General features: G+C 33.7%; 4 protein-coding genes across 9 annotated transcripts; 3 read left to right on the top strand and 1 right to left on the bottom strand.

Annotated features, from left to right (window-relative positions):
• The first annotated feature begins 889 nt into the window (after positions 1 to 889).
• On the top strand, positions 890 to 5,415 carry LOC107412898 (proteasome subunit alpha type-5). Of its 2 annotated transcripts, none has more exons than XM_016020723.3 (10): positions 890 to 1,048; positions 1,363 to 1,406; positions 1,533 to 1,614; positions 1,797 to 1,877; positions 3,036 to 3,149; positions 3,230 to 3,331; positions 4,132 to 4,190; positions 4,576 to 4,678; positions 4,918 to 4,983; positions 5,091 to 5,415. In XM_016020723.3, the coding sequence occupies exons 2-10, from the start codon at positions 1,393 to 1,395 to the stop codon at positions 5,181 to 5,183; spliced, it is 714 nt and encodes a 237-aa protein (XP_015876209.1). In that variant the 5' UTR covers positions 890 to 1,048; positions 1,363 to 1,392; the 3' UTR covers positions 5,184 to 5,415. The 2 variants fall into 2 exon arrangements, with proteins under 2 accessions (XP_015876209.1, XP_048325793.1); XM_048469836.2 differs by having other exon boundaries at positions 893 to 1,048; positions 1,348 to 1,406.
• Positions 5,416 to 5,766: 351 nt separating this feature from the next.
• On the bottom strand, positions 5,767 to 10,680 carry LOC107412896 (uncharacterized). The gene is made up of 4 exons (XM_016020722.4): positions 9,218 to 10,680; positions 7,739 to 9,067; positions 6,769 to 6,883; positions 5,767 to 6,427 (listed from the first exon to the last, which is right to left on the bottom strand). The coding sequence occupies exons 1-4, from the start codon at positions 9,911 to 9,913 to the stop codon at positions 6,192 to 6,194; spliced, it is 2,376 nt and encodes a 791-aa protein (XP_015876208.3). The 5' UTR covers positions 9,914 to 10,680; the 3' UTR covers positions 5,767 to 6,191.
• A 175-nt stretch (positions 10,681 to 10,855) lies between these two features.
• LOC107412901 (uncharacterized) lies at positions 10,856 to 16,889 on the top strand. Of its 3 annotated transcripts, none has more exons than XM_048469835.2 (8): positions 10,856 to 11,619; positions 11,721 to 11,927; positions 12,037 to 12,186; positions 12,355 to 12,465; positions 13,893 to 14,024; positions 14,987 to 15,124; positions 15,605 to 15,835; positions 16,356 to 16,531. In XM_048469835.2, exons 1-8 carry the CDS (start codon positions 11,128 to 11,130, stop codon positions 16,428 to 16,430), a joined length of 1,536 nt encoding a protein of 511 aa, XP_048325792.2. In that variant the 5' UTR covers positions 10,856 to 11,127; the 3' UTR covers positions 16,431 to 16,531. The 3 variants fall into 3 exon arrangements, with proteins under 3 accessions (XP_048325792.2, XP_024927508.3, XP_015876216.3); XM_025071740.3 differs by having other exon boundaries at positions 10,858 to 11,619; positions 16,379 to 16,889; XM_016020730.4 differs by having other exon boundaries at positions 10,860 to 11,619; positions 12,037 to 12,138; positions 16,379 to 16,889.
• Positions 16,890 to 18,166: 1,277 nt separating this feature from the next.
• LOC107412865 (ethylene-responsive transcription factor WRI1) lies at positions 18,167 to 24,042 on the top strand. Of its 3 annotated transcripts, XM_016020688.4 has the most exons (7): positions 18,167 to 18,708; positions 18,812 to 18,894; positions 19,147 to 19,155; positions 19,339 to 19,427; positions 19,524 to 19,648; positions 19,980 to 20,056; positions 23,001 to 24,042. In XM_016020688.4, the coding sequence occupies exons 1-7, from the start codon at positions 18,500 to 18,502 to the stop codon at positions 23,618 to 23,620; spliced, it is 1,212 nt and encodes a 403-aa protein (XP_015876174.2). In that variant the 5' UTR covers positions 18,167 to 18,499; the 3' UTR covers positions 23,621 to 24,042. The 3 variants fall into 3 exon arrangements, with proteins under 3 accessions (XP_015876174.2, XP_024927576.2, XP_024927575.2); XM_025071808.3 differs by lacking the exon at positions 19,147 to 19,155 and having other exon boundaries at positions 18,168 to 18,708; XM_025071807.3 differs by lacking the exon at positions 19,147 to 19,155 and having other exon boundaries at positions 18,168 to 18,708; positions 19,515 to 19,648.
• The last annotated feature ends 495 nt before the right edge of the window (positions 24,043 to 24,537 follow it).

Here is a 24,537-nt window from a genome sequence, read left to right as displayed (position 1 = left end):
CCTCTTAAATTCAATAAAATAATAATAATAATAATAATAATAATAATAAAATACAAAAAACAAACCCTGATAAATTTGATCAAAATGCTAATTAGTAAAGCAATGGGCAGGTCCTGTTTCGTGCGGCCCATTACCATTGATGTTGTTTAAATGGAACCCACAAGCCCAAACATGGCATCGATCGACAACCAATCTACAAAATGGCTCATAAGGGTTCTTTCATAATAGTATAACATATTTCTTATAAGTTCAAATTTTGGAAAAATTAAAAAATCCAGCTTGGAATTCTCTTTTTTGTTTATTTATTTATTGCTTTTATGGGGTAATGGACTCTATCAACGCAGTTAATTCTTTACAAACCAAACCATATAAAGACTTCCTTCAAGATTGCTTTTCATCTACTAAACATTAGAATCTTAATTGCTTGAAAGATCAACAAAGGATTGCTGATTTTCAGTTCATGGAGTATTTCACTAAAACTTACAACACAACATTTTCTTAATTCATAAAAATTAAGAAGAAACACTACAAAGTTCAACATAATAATAAGTAAAATATTCAAAAGTTTTTATTTTTTTTTTTCTTAAACTTTCAAAAAAGTATTTGTGTCGATAATTAAAGGTAAAAAGATTACAAGAAAATGTACTTGTTGAGAATTAGAAAGTTGATTATTTAACCCGGTTTTATTATTTTATCAAATTAAAAATAAAAAATAAAAAATAATCAACATTTTATTAAATTTCATTTTAGAATAACCAATTTACAACAACGTTATTTACCCCAAAAAAAAAAAAAAATTACAATAACGTTATATTTATATTTTTATCCCAAAAAATTAAATATTATATTTTATTAGTTTGTATAAATATTATATTTAAAAAAAAAGTAAAAAAAAAAAAAAAAAAGCGCTTCTTCTCCATCAAGAAAACTCGAGGAGCTATTTTGCCTAGTCTTTGGGCAGTCCAGCAAGAAAAAATCCGTAGGAACACACTCGGCATTCTTCAGAGCGAACCAGCTGCAAAATCTCTCACTCTCTCTCCCCATTTGGGTAACTCTCTCTCTCTCTGTCTCTCTAAAATCCATTGTTTTCTGTTTGGTTCGCAGTAAAATTAGTAGTATGTATTATTGGGTGGGTTAGGGTTGAAACCCTTGACTTGATTTGTTCATTAATCGCAAAAGGGGAAGTGTTTCTTGTTCTGGGCGTCTAATAAAACGCACCCCAGATGTAGATCGCTTTGTATTTTCGATTCCTATTTTCCTTTTGCTTCATATCAGACATAAAAACGTCTTTTTTTTTCTTTTCTTTTTTTTTTTAATAAATCTTTTTTTATACTAATTCTATTTAAGTTTTGCCTTCCTCAGGTTCTCAAGGTTAACGAAAGCCAAGCGAAGATGTTTCTCACCAGGTGAATCGCGTTCTTAATTTTATTTTTCAAATGTTTTTGTTTAGTTTTTTTTTTTTTTTTCCTTTGCATAGAAAGTTTCCAAATTTTTGCTCATTATGGTGGGGTTTTTTGGTTATGTATGTGAAGGACTGAGTATGACAGAGGTGTTAACACCTTTTCTCCAGAAGGCCGGTTGTTTCAGGTTGAATATGCCATTGAGGCCATTAAGGTATTCAACCCCATTTTCTGTTTGTTTGAGAAAAATATAAATAAAATGAAAATTTGGGTAGATATCACTTAAAGAGCGGCATCCTTACTTAGTCTTTTGTACATCTCTCTTATTCATTACCCTTTTTCTTTTTCCTTTTTCTATTTGATGGAAAATGTAATATATCTTTGATTCGACAACAGCTGGGTTCAACTGCAATTGGCTTGAAGACAAAAGAAGGTGTGGTGCTTGCAGTTGAGAAAAGAATCACTTCACCACTGCTGGTCTGTCTGCTATATCCGTTCACGCCTTTTATTTCTATCATAGATTTGTATTTCGTGTTTTGAGTGAAATATAATAGGTTAAACCGGTAATGGCAAAGTAATGTAGTTTTAGCCTGTTTCTAATGGAAGACTGCTGTAGACTTTGTTTTGGTTTCTGGCCTTGTACTGCACAAACATTATGGGGAAATTGACATTGAACTTGAGGAGGCTTTTCTATCAGTTAAAAAGTAGACTTTACAAGGATTGAAGAGCCTATTCATTCTTCGTTAGATGTTTTTTCTTATAATTTTTTGGACAAACTAATAGGTTTCTTCTTCAGACTTAGTGGATTGTCATTCTGTGATGGTGTTTTTAATAAATTTTGGTTTCTGTAGCCTAGCCATTTTCAGTTTCTGTGACAGCTTTTCAGGTTAATAAAGTGCTACAGCCTCTAAACAATTATTTGTGCATCACAAATCTGAATGGATTTGACTTGGCATCTGTTAGATGCTAAAATGTTAGTATTAGTTTGGGTTGTCAAGTGGCTGCATGCAGAGAGTCTAGAAACAGTTTAAAATCTTTATAAATAAATCTCTACCTGTTCTTAATTTCAAGCTTCAATTTCCATTATACTTCTTGTTGATACTAAGGAATTCATATGCTTATAAATAAAGAAAAATGAAATAGAGAAATGCATATCTGTGATGGCATCCGCATATAGTTTTTATCTGTTAATATGCATTCTGTTGAAGACTAGCATCCTTATGTCAGAAATTGTGATAATAAACTGTTTATAATGTCTATTATGTGGATGTATATTACACTTTCACTATGATTTGTTTAATATTTGGACCCGATATTATATTACTTGGTTCTTTTGCTGATCAAAATAATATACTCATATGTGGATCTTTTTCCATATGTTGGTTGTCCAGAGGAAACTTAAGAATTTGTACCGTGTTAACCCATGGTTCTTGATTCTCTATTCTGGATGGTGAAACTGATGATCAAATTGATGTTCAGAAAATTTAACACTCTATTAGGATAAATAGATTTCATACACATTATCAACCTAATTTGGATTCTTGAAGTGGAATTTTCCCTTGTTTGATATGGTTTCATTTCTTTAATGTTTGAAATGAAGGAATTTTGTCTGACATGACTTTTTATGGCTTTAAGGAACCAAGCAGCGTGGAGAAGATTATGGAAATTGATGATCATATTGGATGTGCCATGAGCGGTTTGATTGCTGATGCCCGTACACTTGTTGAACATGCACGGGTGGAAACTCAGGTATTTTTTTGGTTCTTGTGTTGTTTTAATTTGTAGTGGAGGTTTGCCTCTTCTAATTGTTTTCTTTATGCAATTTGCAGAATCATAGATTCTCCTATGGTGAGCCGATGACAGTAGAGTCCACTACACAAGCTCTTTGTGATCTGGCCCTACGATTTGGTGAGGGTGATGAAGAATCCATGGTAATTACTATTTAACCTATCCTCTTTTTTTTCAGGTGATATTTTTTTTCTATTGGTCATTGTGCTCCGCTTTGTAAAGTTCTTGGGGACTGGACCATCTTTAATTTCCGTTGTGATGTAATACTGAGAAATCAGTGTTCCCTTGTGCCTTTAGATCTGTGTTAACAAGGTTCATCTTAATGGTTGTTCCTCTTCTATGCTTGCTGGTTCAAGAAAAATATATTGTATAGTTTTTTTGCATGTCTTTCTGTTGTCTAACCTTGATACATTTGTTGCATTGCTTGCTTCAAGTGATTTCTCATTTTATATTGGGATGTATTTATGACAAATTTAATGGCATAATAAAGCACATTTTCCATGTTTGTCTTTGTACCATGTTTGTGCTATATTCACTGTGAATCCAATTTTTATTCCATGTAGCAGTTTTATCAGTGCATCATATTTTTATGAAAACAATTAAGAGAAAAACCATTGATTCAATAAGTGCATGAAAATTTAGTTAACTGAGTCATTTTATTTAAGGGAAGGTTTGGAATATTTTGGTTAGTAACTTAGTAAGCGCAAACGGCAGAATGATCAAGTTGCTGGTTCAGACAATAATCAGTTTACTTGATAAAGGCATATGCTGCAGTGATACCAAATTTATTTTTCAGAAAGATGAAGAAGAGCCCTTACAGTGATATTTCCTTTGTTTTCCAGTTGTGAATTTTTATTATTTAATTCCTTAATTGAAGCAATTTCAAATATTAGTTTTCTCATTATTATTATCATTCTTAATATTTATATCATATTTTTTGCAGTCTCGACCATTTGGGGTGTCTCTTCTCATTGCTGGTCATGACGAGAATGGGCCGAGCTTGTAAGTTTTGTTTCTATCTCATTTTTCCTTGCTTATGATGTCTGTCTTTGAACATGATGTAAATTTAAAATTTCTGTAAGTATCCAGCTAAAAAGAAACACCAGAGTTTTCCTCCTTTTTTATTCTTTTGGGAAAAAAGGGGAGGGGCAATTGATTCCTATATGGGCCAACAGTATCAGTAGGCCTTTTGCATGAAGCTGTCAGCATTTTGGCTCTTTGAATCTAAATTATACGGAAAAGGATAATTCTCCCGGTTTCATTGTAAAAGCATTTGGTGTTGGAAATAAAAGATGGTTTCCATGGAATGTCTCATTGAATTTGTCGTTACTATTGCATATATATTTCTTCCTGAGTTTTTTGACCCAGTAGAGAACTCCAAATGCAGATATTACACTGATCCATCTGGCACATTTTGGCAATGCAATGCAAAAGCTATTGGTTCAGGTTCAGAAGGTGCAGACAGCTCCCTGCAAGAGCAGTACAACAAGGTATCTTCGCTTGTTTGTGTGTATGGTTCTGAATGTGTCATATATATTCATGCGAGTCCAAGTGACTTGTTAGTATTTTAATTTTTGTTAACTTCAGTGATGTAACAAATAACTGAAGCATCCTTTTGAGCAAGACCAAGTCATATTACTCCATAGTCTATTATTTGTGGGAGCAATTTTATAAGTTTATTCTGCATGCTTAAGTGAAAAGAGGGATAAATTCCTTATGTTGTTTGCAGGACTTGACTCTTAAAGAAGCTGAGACTATTGCTCTTTCCATTCTGAAACAAGTTATGGAAGAAAAGGTAAAGCTGCAAAAAAGTCGGCTTCAACTCTTGTTTGTCTATGTTATGTGCAATTTTCTTATAATATCCATAAAGTTGCTTAATCGAGCTTTAATACTGGGTTTCAGGTTACTCCCAACAATGTTGATATTGCAAGGGTGGCTCCAACATATCATTTATATACTCCTGATGAAGTGGAGGCTGTCATAAGTCGCCTGTAACTCTACATTATTATGATTTAATCCAGTTCCTGATACTTGCTTCACTTGATTTTGCTTATTGCTGGGAAGAACTTTTATATGTTTCTAAAGTTGGTGATCAAAGCCACATACTGTTTATTGAATTTCGAAAACTTAGCTGTGGATTTTCTGAAGTGCTTGTCTTTGATCGAACAAAATGAAAATAGCCTTTCATGCGAGCGGAAAATGGAAGTTTTGGATTTATATATTTTTATGAACTTGGCTCTGAAATGAGTTCTTGCGGTCTTGGTATTTGACTTTTCAACCTCCAAAAATCTTTTTAGTATTTGACTTTTGAATATGAGGAAAAAACAAACAATTATCTAATTTAAAGACCCAATGAAGATAAATTTCTCAATTGAGAAAGGCAGGCATCTATGGTAAGATCATTGATTCAATAAATCAAAAATGGAGAAAATTGTTATAAATGTAAAGAGGATATTATAAAAGACAAAACAAATATAAGACGAATTTCTATTTTCTTAAAGCAAACATCACAAATGCATTGAAATTTGTTTAGCTTATTTACAAATGTATAACTTCTAAGGTTGAAATACCATCCACAAAAACTAAAATGAAAATTTCAATATTTCCCTGTATCATGTAGAACGAAATTTTATAATTTTCACATAAAAACTACCGAGTCTACAAAGCAACGCACTTTTCACCCGATCAACTAAATAAATTGATTGCTACAGTCAGTTTCTTTGGGCCCAAAATTTCCCTATGTTTTCTTCATTTTTTCTTTCCCTTTTTTTTTTTGTTGTTTTTTTTTTTTTTTTTTTTTTTCAACAAAAGGAATATAACAGACTCCACTTGTACACTATCGCTGAGAGAGTTTGTAGTGATAATACAGAATGTACATATAAATCAAAATCTATACAGAATTACAATACTTTTCCTTCTAAGGTTTATCATCTTCCAGCGTCTTCAATCAGACCTGAGACTTCTTCCATCCTTGCTATAAGGAAAAATAGGGGATCGTTCAAATTAATCAAGTAAATGTGCAGTGGATGCGGTGGCGTCATCTGGAGAATTGGCAACTAGAGCTGCTTCGGCAATTTTAAGCGCCATTGCAGCTCTGTAAGTTGCCAGATCTGCATTCCCCATAAGTATCTGAGCTCTCTGGCGTTTGGAGACTGCTAATTGCATGGATTTACTTGCTGAGGCATTGGCTTCTTTAACCTTAAGCACTGCATTCTGTTCTTCAAGAGCGTCTTGCTCAGCTGCCATTGTACACATTCACAGAAAGATTGTATTACAATTTATACGGTTAAATAATAAATAAAATATATACTTTCATATAGTTTGAAGGATTGTTACACAACAAAACACAGCATCAAACACCCATAACCAGAATAACCAGCAAAACTAGTCTGGAATCACAGCTAAGTTTTATCTTTTCAGCCAGCCAACACAATCTTGAACTTGACAAATAAAATGAGCAATAATGAAAAAAGTTCCAAGTGACTTGGGTATTTTGCCTCTACCAAAAATTTATATGCAACACATGCAAAAGACAGACCAATACATATTTACCAAAGGTGTTGGATATATTGAAAGTTACCTTGCAAGTAACTTGGGTATTTGCCTCTTCCAAGTTGGCTTGGTTGCCGTTTGAATGATCTTTTCTTACGGAAAAAAGGCTTTGGAATCAATGGAGCTTTCTTCACTTGATGCCCCTGTTAGTATAAGATCATCACTGATGTCATATATTGCCCCATATCACAAATATAAATTGGTTTACAACCCAGCACACTAAAATGAAAGCAGGAAAAAGCAATGAAATGAAACATAGAATAGCCGTATTTACTGAGAAACAATTCACTACAAAAAGAATTGATTTTGGATTTCTATGCTAACAGAAGATCACTGCATCCTGTTGGAAACCCAACACATCATTTTGAACAAAGGGCAAAAGGATTTTCGGATCACCATTAGGCAATTATATCCTCCACGATGAGCAACTAATTTACTGACTAAAACCACGCAACTAATGGCTAATGGCCCACCTGGAATCTCTTTGAAATTATTTTTCTGCTCTCAAAATCAGGCAAAAGGAAAAACCATGTGTGGACACGATCCAAAAATCTGTCTTTAATTTTTTTTCCCCCCTTTCTAAAATAAATGGTTTCCACATACATTTGATGTTTTAGTTACCATTATCCGTTTAACAATTTAATACTTCCTTTAGTTTACAGAACCTGTTATTTTTAAGCATTTCTAAAGAAGCCACAAAAATATTACCAAGGCTTTTACAATCCATGCTTCAAAAGAGACCAAAGAATTGAATTCATCAGTAAAATAGAAAAATAGTGCAGAAACCAAAAAACTGAATAAAGATTATTTTTAGATAATAGGAAAACAGCAAACCTAAAGCAGATTGTTAAACTGTTCCCATACAAAAAAGATAATGTAAACCACAAACAAAGCCCACCGCATAAAATATCATATAAGACATGTGCACAGAACAAAAACAAACACATTCCTAAAATACAATGAAATATCTTAAGCCTGAAACTAAATGACAATTGTACCTGAAACACCCTAAGCAGTGATGATCTTTTCTGCTTCCTCTTTTTCATCCAATAACCACATAAAGCTTCTACTACTTCCCTCCTACCCATATCTAGAAAAAAATTAGCAGCTACTTTCTCATCAGAGAGATCATTTGGACTACAATAGAAAGCCTTCTCAAATGCATCAACCATTATTTCAAAAGTATCCTCTGAAACATGCTCATGAAGCTCATTCTCTACCAACACCTCACCGTTAAACTTCTTCAGCCATTCTTCATCCTCAGAATCCATGTCATAATTTGCATTCCTCCTCGCTAAGGCTCTAGATACCTCGTCATCCTTTACTGATATGTATGAATCTGGTCTGCAAAACAAAGTACCAAGGTCTTCCCCATAACCTGGAACTTCACTTACTCCAGGAACAGGAATAGTTTTAGCACTAGGAGTCTTAATTGGCGTGTTTCGATCAGAACATTCCTTGTAAAGATCCTTGAAACGCATCCAATCTTGTCGATTAGGAAACTCTAGCTTCCAACTGTTATCCCCAATCCACATTATGTCATGTGTAAAACGGTTGCAACAGCAGGGCCTCATAACCTTTTCAGCCCTGTGGGTGAATCTTGTCATTCCATCTTTCTTAACCACAAGAACCCACTCGCCCAAAGGCGAGATTTCTAATACGACATTGGCCCCTTCTTCTCTGTAACACTTGTCTGATTCAATAACCAATATATTTGCACAACAGGATGGTAAATCCATTTCCTGGGTCGACCCCACCGCAGTCGAACTCTCTTCTTTCAAGGTTCCCGATGGGCTACGCCGAACCGACCTCCTAAGTTTGATATTAGATGTTACAGAAGATGAAAATGGAACTCCACGTTTCCTAAAGCTAATCAAATCAGAAACCAAAGCTCCATTAGACTTGTGTGTACTATTTATTGAAGGATTTCTAGCCCTTCTTCTCCTCAATGAACTCCTCCTCTTCTGAATACAGCGAGAAGTCAAACCATTCCTATACTGACTGTTTCTACCAACTAATTTTGAAGTTCTAACAGACGGATGTGACACACACCTCTTATTGGCTTCTGCATCCACAGCTTTACACTCCAAAGCATCTTTCTGTGAAGGAAGAGGGAAGAAGAGCTCTTCCTCTTCTTCTTCTTCGTCATCATCAATGGCATAATTATTTAAAGGTTGAGGTGGCGGGAACTTGTATCTAAGAAGCATGCATGAGTGCATGTACATGAAAAACAGAGGAACGGCAGAAAAGTCCACAGAAAACAATGGTATAAACTGCATGGCCCCAAAAAACTTGCAGATTCCAGATCTTTTACAAGGAGGAGAACCCTGAGAGAATAATAAAAAGTGGGAATGAAATTAAAAAAATCAATTAACACCATCAAAACCAAAACTTTATAATATACAATTAAATAATTAGATAACTTAATAGAAGAGCATTCGTCTAGTACTACGAATAAAACAATGTCGTAAGCTTACCCAAAATACTTGTATGTTACAAGAACTATAAACAGTGTTAATAGGCTCGGACATGAGAAATGAAGAAAGCTCGGTCAGTCTAAGCTCGGACCTCTTCATGTACATCAAAATGGATTGGAAAAATGGAGCAGCCCAAGAACTCTTTGCTACAGAAGAGTCAACAACGACGCTAACCACATCTTGTGGCAAAAAGTTGTCAGTGACAACCAAGCTTTCACCGCCATTGACCTTCCTTCTTTGCCTACGAACAAAATGAAGACCGAACATTTTGTCTTCGAACCCATTTCGGTCTTTTCCTTCCGAATCCGCCGCTGAATCTGAACTTTTCCTGACAGAATTCTTCCTTTTCCGACTGTACACAGCGCCAAACAACTTATCAGAATTAAACCCATCAGCCTTAGCGAATGAACCTCTGGACTTCTGGACTCCTCCATTTGCAGAGATTTTTGTCCAGCCGCTGGGCTTGGAGTTGGGCTTGGGCTTTTCGTAACCAAGTCCACCACCACCATTGTCGTCTTTCCCACCACCGTCGCTCTTGATAATCTTAAACCAGTCATCGCCATCGTTGGATCTCCTGAGCTTGGACTCACCGGAGTCCGGCCATAACCGCCTTCCCGATCTCAACACCCTCGCTCCATCCGCACCCTTCACCACACCAAAAACCCTCGTCGTCCTTCTCATCCCAACCGATGGCATTTCCAAACCCAGGTTATTCCCGAGCGGCACGACTCGGGGACTCGGCCTTCTTTCTCTGAACTCACTGGGTCTCTCCGAGTCGACTCACACCCCACAAAACCCAAACCCGTACAAAGAACAACCAAAACCCAGAAGAACCCAGAACCAGGTCTGACAATTTTCTTTCTAGTACATACTTGAAACTCAAAACCCACAAACGTAAAACGACAAAGCACCCAAGAATCCCGCCATTTACACTGACTAAGAAAACTCGGACAAATTGCCCACTAAACCATAGAAAATAAATAAATAAATAAATCAAAAAAGTGAAATTTGCTAGAGAAAAATCGGGTACAGAAAAAAGTAAGATACAGTTTGAGATTTACAGAATAGAAAGAATAAAGAAGAAGATTTTCGTCTACGTGATAAATAAATACAAATCTTTGAGAGACTAATAAGATCTAAAAGAGAATCATAATAATGAAATAGATAGAGAAACTAAGGTGGAAGATCAAAGATCGGCGAGTTCTAGAGAGAGAGAGAGAGAGATACAGAGAGTGAGTGAGGTGTGGGTGGGTATGGCGCGCGGCTAGGGTTTATGATAAAAAATCTACCGTATAGAAGGGAGTTTTTAAGCAACCAACCGCCGACTCATTCTAACCGTTTGATCAACTAATTTGACGCTCAAGATTTTGGCTTTTTCTCAATCCAAAAAAAAAAAAAAAAAAGAAAGAGAGAGAGAGAGAGAGAGAGAGAAGGAAGAGAGAGAAAAGGTGAGCGTTACAGATTCTAGGAAAGAAAATGAGAGAGAGAAGAAAAAAAAGTTTATATTTTTACGTTAGGTGCCCATAAATAGAGCTTCAGGTTACGAAAAGACGAAAATGGACATCGAAATTTTTTTTTTAAAAATAATTTAATTAATTAATTTATTTTTTCTCTAAGGTTTTGTCTTTCATTTTGTATTGGGATTATCTGATTTTATACAACGTTAATTCTTTGTCCCACAAAAGAAATTATCTTTTTGTATTATTATACACGCTGGTTTGCAATTTTGCGTTTCACATTTTCCGCCATTAAAATATACAAGCTTTGGAGCTTCGACTTTCTCCATATCTCTTTCTCTTCCCATTTCTCTTTTGCTTTTTGTAAATTTCCCACGTATCCGTTATGCTTATTCATTGACTATATTCGACAAAAAACAAATAAGAAACTGTGAATAAAAATCTTTATCAAAAATGGCAGTCTCGGCCTTCAAATCCTCATCCAGAAGAAGCAACATCGCATCGACTTCGTACACAACACCGTCTTCAATACGAAACCCTACTGAGAATTCACCCAAGAAAGCTCCGCTTCGAAGATCCAGAAGTGTCAGCGCTTTTTCAAGGACCCAATTGGATGGTCCTTCTTCTTCTTCTTCCTCATGCGCCGATGATTTCCTTAACAAGAGAGATAATCCTCTGTTTTGGACCACTGGGTCGCCGCCGGACCTCAATTCCATTGACCCACAAAAGCCCAATACTTCCACTTCCACTGGGACGAAGAATCTGAAAGCTCCAAGCTCAAGCGCTGGAGATATGAGAAGGGGGAGATCGGTTGCTAGGAACGCCGATGCTCAGGGCACCAGGAAGGAAGTTGTGGCTCGGAGTTTGTCGAGGGTGGATACGGGTCGCCGGAATCGATCCCTTTCTCGGAATCCGATTTCCCGGCGGCAAGATGTGAATTCTGAGGTATGTTCATGTGTTATTTTGAGGGATTAGATTGTTTTTTGGGATGAGCGTTGTTGTTGTTCGGTAAAAGAAGGAATTTTATGTGTTTGTTGTTATTACAGAGTGAAGCTGAACAAGAATGTAGTTCATTGACGAGTTTTAAGAATACAGGGAATTCGGATTTGGAAGTGAGCAACGGTGGGAAAACGGGTGGTTTTGTTACAAGTAGGAGTAGTAGTTCAGATATGGACGATCAATTAAAAGGTCTAAGGACATGGTCCAGTCAGCATTCCACCTTGGAGCCTTCACATGATTCTGGTTCACTTTTGGTACTAACTGGGCTGACCCATTTTCTAAATTTTGTGATTGTATTTAAAAGAGAAAATAACATATTTATGACTTTCTTTTTTCTCATTTTGTGTTTGCTTTCCTTTTCAGTCTCTTTCACATCCCACAGCTTGGGAAGATGGAATTTCCACCACGAGTTCTTTATCGGGAGCTGAAGAGAGCACCATTAAAGCAGTTTGTGAACAGATGAAGGTGGGGGATGTGAAAATAATTTGTAGCCTTGATTTTGTTGCTAGTTGGGTATGACTTAATGAAATTTTAAGCCCAAGATATGGTTTTTGTATTTAGTTCATGAAATAATTTGAATTATAATGTTGAATGCTACTTTTCAGAGAAAGAATTTTTTGTGAACTTGTGATGATGGATGATGGAATTGATAGGGTTTGTTGACTTGTACTTAATTTGCAGTCAGTCCGAGGGGATAGTTTGGAAAATGATGCTGCTGCCAATGGTATATATGAAACTGTTCGATCTGAAGTTAGACGTGCTATCTCTGAAATACAAAATGACCTTGAAAGTGTATGTTCTTTTGTTGATATTTTAGAATTATAATTCCTCCTTTTCCTCTTGCATATGTAATTTAGGACATTCAAGCAAAGGGGATTGGTTAATTGGCGTCTTAATTAAGTAGTTAATCAAATTCTGATTGAAATATCGTGCATCATTATCTTGTTCAATATATAATTTTGAACTATACCAGTAGCCATATTTTTAATGCAATACATCTTTTGTTAATCATGAACATGCTAAATTAGTGAAGTATCTATATTGAAAATTTGCCATTTAAGTAGAGGTTCATTTATAACCATGAAGGGATCTTTTGATACCATTTCAAGATTTTTATCTATGAAATGTTTTTTTCAGTTTGTGTAATTGAATGATTAATATTGAATAACAAAGGAATTTGATTTATTGAATAGAAAGGTCTGGAATTAAGTTATACAATTTACGAGAGGGTTGAATGATGAGCAATGGATGCAACTGCATATGCAGAGAAAAGTAACATCTTGATCATTATTTTAAAGCATTTTATATAAGAACTGAATTTGTTGGAATCCTTAATTTAAAGTAAGCCTGATTTGACTGAAGGTACTTATATAACATGTGATCAAAGCATATCAGAGGTCTCTGAAATTGGACATGCACAAAGTATAGAATGCTAGAATTTGGGCCATAATTCCATAAAAACTGTCAGGTAAATGATATTTGTTTGTGTATAGGTATAAAATATAGAAATTAGGATATGAGTCTTTATATAAGTTAAGCATGAATGTTGAGACGCATTTCTTTGATGATGAAAGGCTGGAGTTAAACATGTTAGGCTCCCAGTCATGTACGGTTAAGGAACTCAATCTGGCTTTTGCGGAAAATGATTTTATGGCAATTGGTTAATATAATAGTTCCAGTGTTGGACCTGGTTGTATGTGTTGGTGGTGTGGTATGTTGATGTCATATGGTTGTGCTGTTGAGACTTCTAAGTTAGCCACAAATTATGGACATGTAGATGAGGAGGCAACCCACTTAATGTGCATTTTTTGTCTTTGGTGAACCTGTTTTTTCTCTGATGGTTTGAATTCATAGTGTGTCAGTGCTAACCTTGCATAATTAAACTGGTTGATTTAGGATACAAATGATAAATTTTGGATCAGTACATTAAGAATTTATCAGCAGATTCTAGGGATAGGTGTGAAAGTTTAATTGGTACTTAAATGCTTTTCTCTAGTTAACTTGGAACCTTAAGATCTATTTTTAATTTACTTGAATGAATGTATACATGAAATAAGTACATAAAATTTATAAAATTGGTGGTCCTGTCTGTGTTTCTACACATTTGCTAATTGCTAAATGCTCAAGCATTAAATATGAAGGTTATCAAATTGCTCTTTTGACTAAAAATATTTATTCTTTTTGCTTGCCGTAACTTTATTGTTCCTTTACAAGTTCAGGCAATGCGAAGGAGTAATACCACTGCGCTTGCTACTACCAATATTGCAGACATCCCTCCTGATCTGGTAAACCCAAGTGCTGTTGAATTAGTTTTGGACATCAGAAGGGAATATAGCAAAAAGCTTGAGCAGGTAACTTCACAGGCATTTAGCTTATTTATGTGAATATGACTGAAAGGAATTTTTTCATTTCTACTGACTAGTTCAGATGTTTGCTGAGTTGAGAGTGCGTGTTGCCCATTTTGAACTGTTAAGGTTTTAACGGATGAAGCATTTTCTTGACTAATTGTGAATCAGCACTTGTATCATATCAGCAAATCATCTCATTTGGGAGGAAATTTACTTCTTTCCATGCCATATGGTTAATCCAGATTGTCTTTATGATTGTTGAATAGGGCATGTAATTTATATCATTGTTAATTTATATCATTGTTAATTAATTTAGTTTATGCAATTGACAAACAGTTGTTTTTGTTCTCTGAAGTCTTGGGATCCAAGTGCAGGCATTTTTTATTTATTTTTTTTCCCTCTCTCTCTCTCTCAATGTTTTCTGTTGTTACTTCATGCAAGGTGAAGTAGTCGTTATGCTGTGGTAGAATTGTTGGATGTTTTAGTCGTTATGCTGTGGTAGAATTGTTGGATGTTTAAGTCGTTATGCTGTGGTAGAATTGTTGGTGGTTTTCTTTTCAGTTATTCGCAGTGAGATAGAGTAGTTATTTCTGGTCATTTAGAACTCACTAGTATACTCTTCTTTGCTTGAATGCTACTCCAATCTTGATATGGTACTGAAGAAGGGTGACTTAAATGTATAGTCTTCTTTGCTTGAATGCTAGTCCAGTTTTGATATGGTACTGAAGAAGGGTGATTATTGTGATGCTACTGTTAGTTGCTACATAAAGAACATTGTTACAAGTAGGAACCAAGGCTATCATGGCAAGATACGCAGAGAATTCATCCAATTTTTGGACTTTGTGACAATTTTGTCCTCTTGTGTTTTAGTTTATACTCTCTCTCTCTGGGGAAAACATGTGGGATGAGTTGGTCATTGTTAGATGGAAAGCTCCATTTACCAGCACCTTCTTTTGAACTTGCAGTCCCATGAACGGGCAAGAAAACTTCGAGCAGATTTGGCTGTTGAGGAGCAAAGGGGAAAGGAGCTTAGCAGAATCCTGAAGGAAGTTCTTCCAGATCCCAAGACCTCCAACATACAAAAGTCTAGGCCAAGTCGAAAAGTAAACTCCTTTTTTTTGTCCTTTTCTTGTTATTTAGCCTATGTCATAATGAAGTTAAAGTAGTTTTGCTTAGCTTTTGGATTTATTTTACTTTGAAAGTTATAAGCACGTTTTGCATTATTTTTTCTGGATCTTATTTATTTATTTATTTTTTATTATTATTATTATTTACCTACAGTTGGTTTTTATATTTCTTTTCTTGTTTTCTTTTGTACTTTAAGACAATGGGTGGATAAGGGGGGTTGGAATTTATAGTCATTATGCTTTCTTGTTCAGAAGCTCTTTTACAGTTTGCTGCAATGAATTAGGTTTCAATTGTATACAGCCACTAGCCATTACGCAAAACTAGACTTGCATTATTTGGTTACTAATCACAATAGATATTAGAAGTTTTCAATAAAAGGAGCGTCTAGATTGGAGTTTTGGAGTTGCTTTTTGTTTTTGATTCTTACACAATGAATTGCCGGAATATGATTACAGGCTAGCATTGAAAGAAGAAAGATGTCAAAACGTCTGACAGAAGAAGCCATGGCTTATTTTGATGAGTGTGTATCTCTATCAACATTTGATAGTTCTGACTTCTCATCGCAAGAGGACCCCCCACTCACCTTAGTTGGAGTTACTACCCCTGTTGTGAACAGATCTCTACTCCAAGCAAGTTCAAGTGCTTCAGCCATTAATGGCTTTAACAGTCACTACAAGGAGAAACAGGTACAACTCAAGACTGAAAGTTCTTTGTTTTTTGAAATATGATTTGCCATTCCATTAATAAAATGGTATACCGAAGTGCATTACTGATTGACTATTATATTATGACTAAAAAGTACCTTCAGGGTTGTTTCATGGTAAACAAGTTCTATTTAAATAGGAATAGTGAGAAAAAATTGTGCAATTACTTTTATATCCTTTTTCTTTTCTTGTTCTGCAAACAAATGTGAGAAGCTCATTTGAGAGTAAGATACTACAGTCTGTTTTCCCAAGTTTGTCTACCTCTTCAAGTTCACAAAGATATATTACCAATTGTTCTACATATTTCCCTTTTGCTTCATTCATACAAATGTACATGTGTTATGTGGGGATTGATTACTTTCAATGTGTATTGACATGCACATAGACGTGTAGAAAATATATCACAAGCCATAAGGATATTGTTTATGTTAAAACGTCTCAAAAGTAAAGCATTTCATGCAAAATCATACATGAGGGCACATTAAGAAAATGATAGTTTCAGAAAATTATTGCATGTATTTACAGGAATCAGGCATTGAAAATCAGTTTAAAAATGGCCATGAAGTTTCTGTACTAATGGCCAACACCCTAGATCACTCTAGTCCTACCAGTGTCAACACAACACGAGAGTGGAAATCTCAATTCTCATTTGGTCGGAAGCCAACGGAAACCATTAATCTTCAACAGGATATTCAGAAGTACATCAAAAGTCCTGATAGAGGGATTGAGAAAGGTGAAATCAACTTGCAGACTAAAAAATCAAACAATTACGACTTAGACGAGTATAAGTTACAGGCTGCAGCACAAAGCTTGGTATTTGAAAGGGTATTCATGAGAAACAGAATAGAGTCTGGTAATTTGCTGCTCTGCACCAGTGCTTTCTCAAATTCACTCTCTCCTTTTGCTTCTTTCATTTAAAATATCAGAAATTTGTATTTATGGCTATGGGGAAAAACATCATGAAGAAGATGTACATAGTTTAAGAGTTAAAACAACGTTGTTTTTGCCAATATAAGTTTGACTACTGTTTGCATCATATTGTAGAAATCTGCATAGTTGAAAAACCATGTTGGGGAAGGTGGTTTGGAGGTATGGGCTTCTGAGATGTAGACTGTGGGATGGTTCTTTTTACACTTTCTAAATTAACTTTATACACACTCCTTTCCATAAAACATGGTTTTGGATTTGATTTAAGAAATTTTAATTTGAAGTGTGTATAAAATCCAAATGGTATTCCAAATAAAATTTCCTTTTCTATCTGTGGAGAATCTATCAAAGATATCACAGTAAGTCCTGCCGGCCATCAGTGGTGGCTGCCTGGAGTTTCCATTCCATTAATCTCTAACCGACCACGCGCCGTCCTTGTGGTCGGTGGTTTATTAATTTTTTTTTAATAATTCTTACAAGAAATAATGGAAGATTTTAAAGAAGTACAAAAAGAGAAAAATATATTTGAAGAAAAAAAAGAAAAGAAAAAGAAAGTTGTAATGCAAAAAAGAACTTGGTGTCTAGTCTATTACGAAATCTAGACGTTAAACCAGTCTTATCTTTTATCTTTTTTGTGTTTTTTTTTTTTCGTTGAACATATTTTAAATATTAAAGATGAACTTGGTGTCCTTCGGGGAAAGTCTAGCTAGTATAGTCTAATTGGATTTTGATGATGCATCAAAATAATTCAAATTTGTATTTTAGATTTTAATACAATTATAGATAAATATAATTTCAAAAAATTTGCTTTATCAGAATTCTGAATATAACAGCCATCTCAAAATCAATAAATCATGACACTTAACAAAAAACTATATCCTTATACATACCATATACTTTGTCAATTTTATATGTCACCGTATAAAAATAAAACACGAAATAAAAATCCCAAAAAACATTAGCTTTACATTATGAAAATAATAATTTAAGTGACATCAAAGGGTATATTATTTTTCTAAGTAACTAGGGACCCAAGCCTCTGAATGTAAGTGACATGTATCATGTATAACCATGAGCCATATAATATATATATATATATATATATAAACAAATAAAAGAAAAAAGAATAAAATTTGAAAATAAAAATAAAAATAAACAAAAGAAAAGAGAGAAAATAGAGATTCTTGAAGGATAGAAAAGGCCAGCAAAGAGAGCAAAATGTGATTGGCAGCATGGCTGCGGCTAAAGCCAAGTGTAGGGCAATTAATTAACTCATGGTTAATTATAAACCCATGGTTAATTATTAACCCATGGTCTACCCCACTCTCCACACTTGGTTAAATAAACCTATTTTTTCTTCTTATTTTTAATACCACCTCCACTACTTCATTTTCTCTATTCCCCATTGATGCTTGGTTTTCTTCTTCTGTCTTCTCTGTTTTGGTAAACCACTTTTGTTCACCAAAATGCTCTACTCCCAAAACACCTTTCTCACTCAATCCAACCAGGGGCACAGAATACTCACAGACATTCACCTACCCTTTTCTTCAACCATTTAGTCTCTCTCTGCTATATCCCTCTTAATACATATTCTCTGTCTCTTTCTCTCTTTCTCCATATATATACATACTTTTTTTTTTCTCTTTATATATATATATATATATACACATTGTCATATACCGTGGGTGTTTGCTTTCTGGGTTTTTGGGGAGAGAGAAAATGAAGAGGTCTCCTGCCAATTCTTCTTCTTCTACTTCATCTTCTTCTTCATCTTCTTGTCCTGGTCCTGAAATTGTCCCTATTGATCAATCTCAAAAACCCAAAACAAAACGTCCTAGAAAAACCAAATGTTTGCAGAATAATGCCAAAGGCCCAAATGCCAGTGGAGGAGGAGGAAGAAGAAGCTCCATTTACAGAGGAGTCACCAGGTCTCTTTCCCTCTATATATTTTTATATATTTCAATTTGCTTTTGATTTTCCTAAATGGGTTTTCAATTGCATGTAAGAAATTTTTTGTTTGATTGGAAACAGACATAGATGGACTGGAAGGTTTGAAGCTCATCTATGGGATAAGAGTTCATGGAACAACGTTCAGAACAAAAAAGGCAAACAAGGTAATTAATTGGAATTCTTTTTTTTTTTTTGGCTCTTCTCCATTTTTATTAATTTAAAATACTTTATTATATAATAAACATATTTGCAGGAGATCTGCATCGCAATCTTTGTTTAATATATTGTTGTTGATCTTTTTTTTGTTAATTAATAAATTAATTTGTGTGTTTCTCTGACTCTGTTTTATTCTTTATAATCTCTCTCTTTCTTCACTGCAAAACTTCATATGCACTCCCTGATGCTGCTTAATTTAGTTTATTTGGGTAAGTCTCTCTTTTTCCTCCTAAACTCGATCTCAACCTTTTTTTTTTTTTTTCCCTGTTTTTTCCAATTGAGGAAAATATATAAAGAAATATTGTCCTGAATCCTGATGATGTGGGTCATAGGGGGTGCTTCAAAGTTTTTATTAATTAATTAAATAATTAATTATTTATCAATATTAATAGGGGCATACGACACTGAGGAGGCTGCAGCTCGTACCTATGACCTTGCTGCTCTAAAATACTGGGGTCCAACTACGACATTGAATTTCCCGGTACATAATTATCAATTATTTATGTATTTATTTTTTGGGATTGGAAAATTGTTTTGATGGTTGAAAATGGTGGTGATGATGATGGAGCACACACAGATAGAATCATACACCAAAGAAGTGGAACAAATGGAGAAGGTGTCCAAGGAAGAATACTTGGCATCATTACGGCGTCGTAGCAGTGGGTTTTCTAGAGGTGTTTCTAAGTACCGTGGGGTCGCAAGGTACTATTACTTAACTGGCTACTTCTAATTCTCTGTGTCTTTTTTTTTTTTTTTTTTTAATTATATTTTATTTTCTCTATGTAGTTCTTTTTGGGGTTTGGGATTCATTGTATTAAATTAAAGAAAAAATAAATAATAATGTCACATAATTTTAAGTGGCTCGAATCCATAAACTTGGATAGTTCGGATTCATATTCAAATGGTTCATCGAATATGAACTCCATATATAGACACATATAATTTCTATGGATTCATTTGTAAAGGGGAGTTTGATTTATGAATTTGACATTGTTAAAGTTGTGTTTAATTTAATGGTTTTGGCAATGAATAGGCATCACCATAATGGACGATGGGAAGCAAGAATTGGTCGAGTTTTTGGAAATAAATATCTCTACTTGGGAACTTATAGTATGTTTTCTTTTCATTTTCATTTTTATATTATTCTATGCATTTCTTTTTATATTATTGTTTTTAAGCATTTTGATTTTGTTAATTGATTGCCATTCATTTATAGGGAATTAAAAATACTTATTAATTACTTTGTATCGATCAATTTATCTTCTTAATTCTCGGTTTTTCGTATTCCCACATTATTTTGATGCAATTTGTTTGAATAAAGTGCATTAATGTTTTCAAGGAAAAAACAAGATTCATGCATGTTTCATGTAGTTTATTAATTATTATTTGAACTACTTAGACCTTAGGAAAAAAATGAGTTTCTCATTGTGGCATTAAATGCAAATAAATGCAACTATCAATAATAATAATTAAAAAAAATATAAGAATAATGAAATTGATATGAAACTACTAATTTAGGGTTGAGTAGGACATACATCATCTTGGTCAGCTTGTAAAACTCTAAAACTTATCATCCAAAAAATGCTTGAAAAAAATGACTTTGTTATTCCAAGCAACACGATAATGAAAAAAAACAAAAAAAAAAAATGCTTATAATATTCTTTTCAAGCTACATTGCTATTCTAATGAATTTAGTGAACCACAAAACTTTTAATGCTCTTGAATTTCTTTTTATGATCGTGTACTAATTTTACGTCGAATCTTAATGCATAATATTTTCGAATCTAAGATTTTTCGAATAAAAAACAACATATATATATATATATATATGACAACTATATTTGTCGTAAACAATTTTAACAAACTTATTTGGATTTTATTTTTTTTTTGTCATGAAAGATAGGTTTAGCTTTTGGATTTGATCATTCAATTTTGCTTGCACTAATTTCCCCTCCATATAATTTACCCCAAAAGCAAAAATTTCGTCTCCATGTATATAATTATCTTATTGGAAGAAAACAAAAATATAAAAATAAAAAATAAAAAAAATATAATAATTTCTAAATAAAAGGACACATGAATAATTCTCAAAAGTCCTCAAACTAATTGATTAAACATAGGTAATGGAGGTTTTGCCATGGTTGATAAAGCAAAATCAGGAATGTCATATCAAACATCAATTAATCACAACCACCCAATTAAGCTGCTAATTTAAGTCAAACTAGGCAGAAAATGAAAAAGCATGATATGCGTTTAGTTTATCAATTACTCATCGTGTGTACTTACACCACTTGCACAAGAGTGGCAATCAGCCAACAATTAGTTTGACCCGGATCTGAAAAAAAAATAAAATAAAAAATTCCAGGCGCAAGGCACGTGATGGGCCAGGAAGGAATTATGGAAAAAGGTTGGGTGATTGTCAGTAATTCTAACCATAAAACAAAATCAGATTGTTGCTGAGTCACTGATCCAATCCCTTTTTATTTTTTATTTTTTGGTTTTTATTTTTTTTTTCTTTTCAAATAGTGACAGGCACGGGGGGTCACGTGTTCTCCTTACTCTGCCTTTTGCTCTCTTCTTTAGCCAACTCACTGCTGACACTAACCTCCTCCTCTTATGTGGCTTTTATCCTTTTTCTGAAAAATAAATGTTAATTAATTAAATTTAGTATATATTATATATGCCAAGCAGTAGGACAAAGTTTGTTTTCTTTGCTTCAGATCCAATTTTTTAGATTTTCACACTATATTCAAAATTTTTAAACTGATCAAGAATAGCTTGATTTGTCTTTCTTTATTTTTATTTTTATTTTTTTACTTTTTGCTTTTTGGGTTTTCTTTGTTATTCTTTTGGCCTTTCCCTTACAGTTGTGATTTAACTTTCCAAAAATATATTTGATTCTCTTTTTATATAACCATATTTTAATAAAACTATAAAAGTTGAACTCCTTTATATATTCTTTTCTTTAAATTGTTTTTCCTAATTTCGTATATAGTTCAAAACAATAACCTAAACACAAATATTTAAGAACACTAGCTCGTATAATGTGTCTTTTGTATTTGGTAGAGTATTGGATTTTAGTTTCTAATGTTTATAATTTTTGTGTTTGTGATTTTCTCCTAAGCTCTGGAACCTATAATTCTTGTTGGAATTTTTCTATATCAGTACTTTATAACTATATTTTTCTTACCATTTATCGTAACTTCATGTAAATTAAAAATTAAAAGAATTTTAAAACTAAAAAAAAAAAAAAATTGTTGGAGCCCATTATAGCATGGCTTGGTAGCCTAGGAGGAAAAAAAATTATATATATATATATATATATATAGATATATAATTACTTTTTTGCTGAAAAAAAAAAAAAATATATATATATATATATAATAACTTAGTCACTAATGACAAATAATAGTCAAATCTAGATAATTGGTTTCAAAAGCTAGGCATTTGACATTTTACAATTTGACAAAATTTTGAAGCATATGTCCGGGAACACAGATCCAATGTTTACAGCTTTTTTTTTTTTTTTTTTCCTCTGCTTTGTTTTTCTAAACCAATTTTTCCTACTGCAAGACTGTCAATCAATGTTTGATCTTTGATGTGTGTCTATATATGAGAGATTTATATTCCTCGTTTATATGTATTTTCCCTACTTTTTTTTTTTCTATCTCTCTTGGAACAAACAAGAAAAGAAAGAAAAGTAAAAAAGAGTTAAATCACAGGGGATATCACTGAGATCTTTTTCGGTCTACAAAAGTGGTGCAAAGTACAGTTTCAAATTTGTACTATTATGATTTTCCCCGAATTTGTCAAATTTAATAATACCACACGCACGTGAGAGAGAGAGAGAATAGTCTAAAATCTTAACCAATCTCTTAACTGTACTATATATTTAAATTCATCAACTTTTTCCTTTCTCCTATCTTGCATAAAAAATATTCACATGTTAATCTCAATATCTTAATTAATTAATTCCTAATTATTCAGATTGATTAATTAAATTAATTAACTAATCTCATGAATCTTTGCCATGTTTTGTTGTTGTTGTTTGAAGATACACAAGAAGAAGCAGCAGCAGCATATGATCTGGCAGCAATTGAATACAGAGGAGCTAATGCAGTGACCAATTTCGATATCAGCAACTATATTGACCGATTGAAGAAGAAGAAGATTGTTCCTTTGAATCAAACCCAGGAACAATTTCCAAGCTCCACCAATGGTGAAGGAGAAGTGGAAGCTGAAGTTGATCGGCAACAGCAGCCATTGATGATGCAGCAGCCATTGGGTATCACTGCTACTACTCCTCAAGGTCCATGCACACAGATGCTTTCGTGCATGGATTCTTCAGCAATTGGGATGATGGAACATGAAGGACTCAATTGGAGCTTCTTGGATACTGGGTTTGCGCATCTTCCGATGCCTGATCTTCCCTTTGAGAGAACTCCCCAGTTACCGGATTTGTTTGAGGATACAGGGTTTGAGGATAATATTGATTTAATATTTGGAGTTGTTTCCGACTCCAATGGCGACAACGTCTTATTGGGGAATGGCAGTGACGAGGTCGGTGTTTCGGGGAACATGGAGGACATTAATGTACAAGAGAGGCTCTTGTCTTCCTCGTCTCCTTCTTCTTCTTCAACTACAACCTCTGTTTCTTGTAATTATTCTGGTTAAAAACATTTTAGTCCTTTTTTTTTTCTTTTTCTTTTTTTTCTTTTTTCAATTGGGTTAGGGGTTTAGGGTTTTGTTGTTTGGATGTTTTATGGGGGTTTGGAAAATATAATTTAGAATGTTGTTGGCTTTTACTTTGGGAATTTTCCTTTTTGGTTTATTTTAACCACAGTCAGAGAAAAAAAAAAATGGAGACAAGGAAGTGGGAATCTAGATGAGGTTTTTCCTCTTTTTCATTTTACAGTTCAATCAATTGGGGTTAGTTTTTGTTTAATGGGGTTGCTGACTCAAGCTGATTTAAGAGTCAAAATCAAAATCTCAGGTTGATTTGGGTAGGAGAAGGCAATCCTGAGGTGTAAGAGTGAAGAGATGAGTTTTTCAGTTATAAACTTATTATATCTTTAAGCATAAGATGTATTATATTATTATCTACCCCAACAACTGAAAATAAACAAAGTGAAAAGAGAAGAGTGTGAGAATGTCGATATAAATAAATAAATAAATAAAAAGCGTGGATCAAGTTATTACCAAAAAAGAAAGAGAATGTGAATCCAGTGATGTATCAAGTTATTTCAAAAGAGTTTTAGTTAGTAAGAAATCCTTCTTCAAGCTATGTATCATCTTTTTATATATCTATAGGTTTTCATAGATAATTTTTTATTTTTGTCAAATTAATTATTTATTTTAAGGTCTACATACAAAGTTGACTGAGGAAAGAAGATAGATCTATATATGGTGTAGTACATTCGAGTCAAAAAAAATAAAAAATAAAAAATAAAAAATTCACAATTGGCAATGCCTATACTACTGTTATTGTCACAAACTACACAAATATATACATTTTTATAATAGAATATTAGTTATCATTAATGCTGGGATTTGTAGCAAAATATTATTAGGCTCATTTTCTATAACCACTA

Source organism: Ziziphus jujuba, chromosome 8 (genome assembly GCF_031755915.1).
Source record: "Ziziphus jujuba cultivar Dongzao chromosome 8, ASM3175591v1".
Classification (NCBI taxonomy): Eukaryota; Viridiplantae; Streptophyta; class Magnoliopsida; order Rosales; family Rhamnaceae; genus Ziziphus; species Ziziphus jujuba.
The sequence above is the reverse complement of the archived record's forward strand: the minus strand, read 5'-3'. Positions and strand labels throughout refer to the sequence as shown.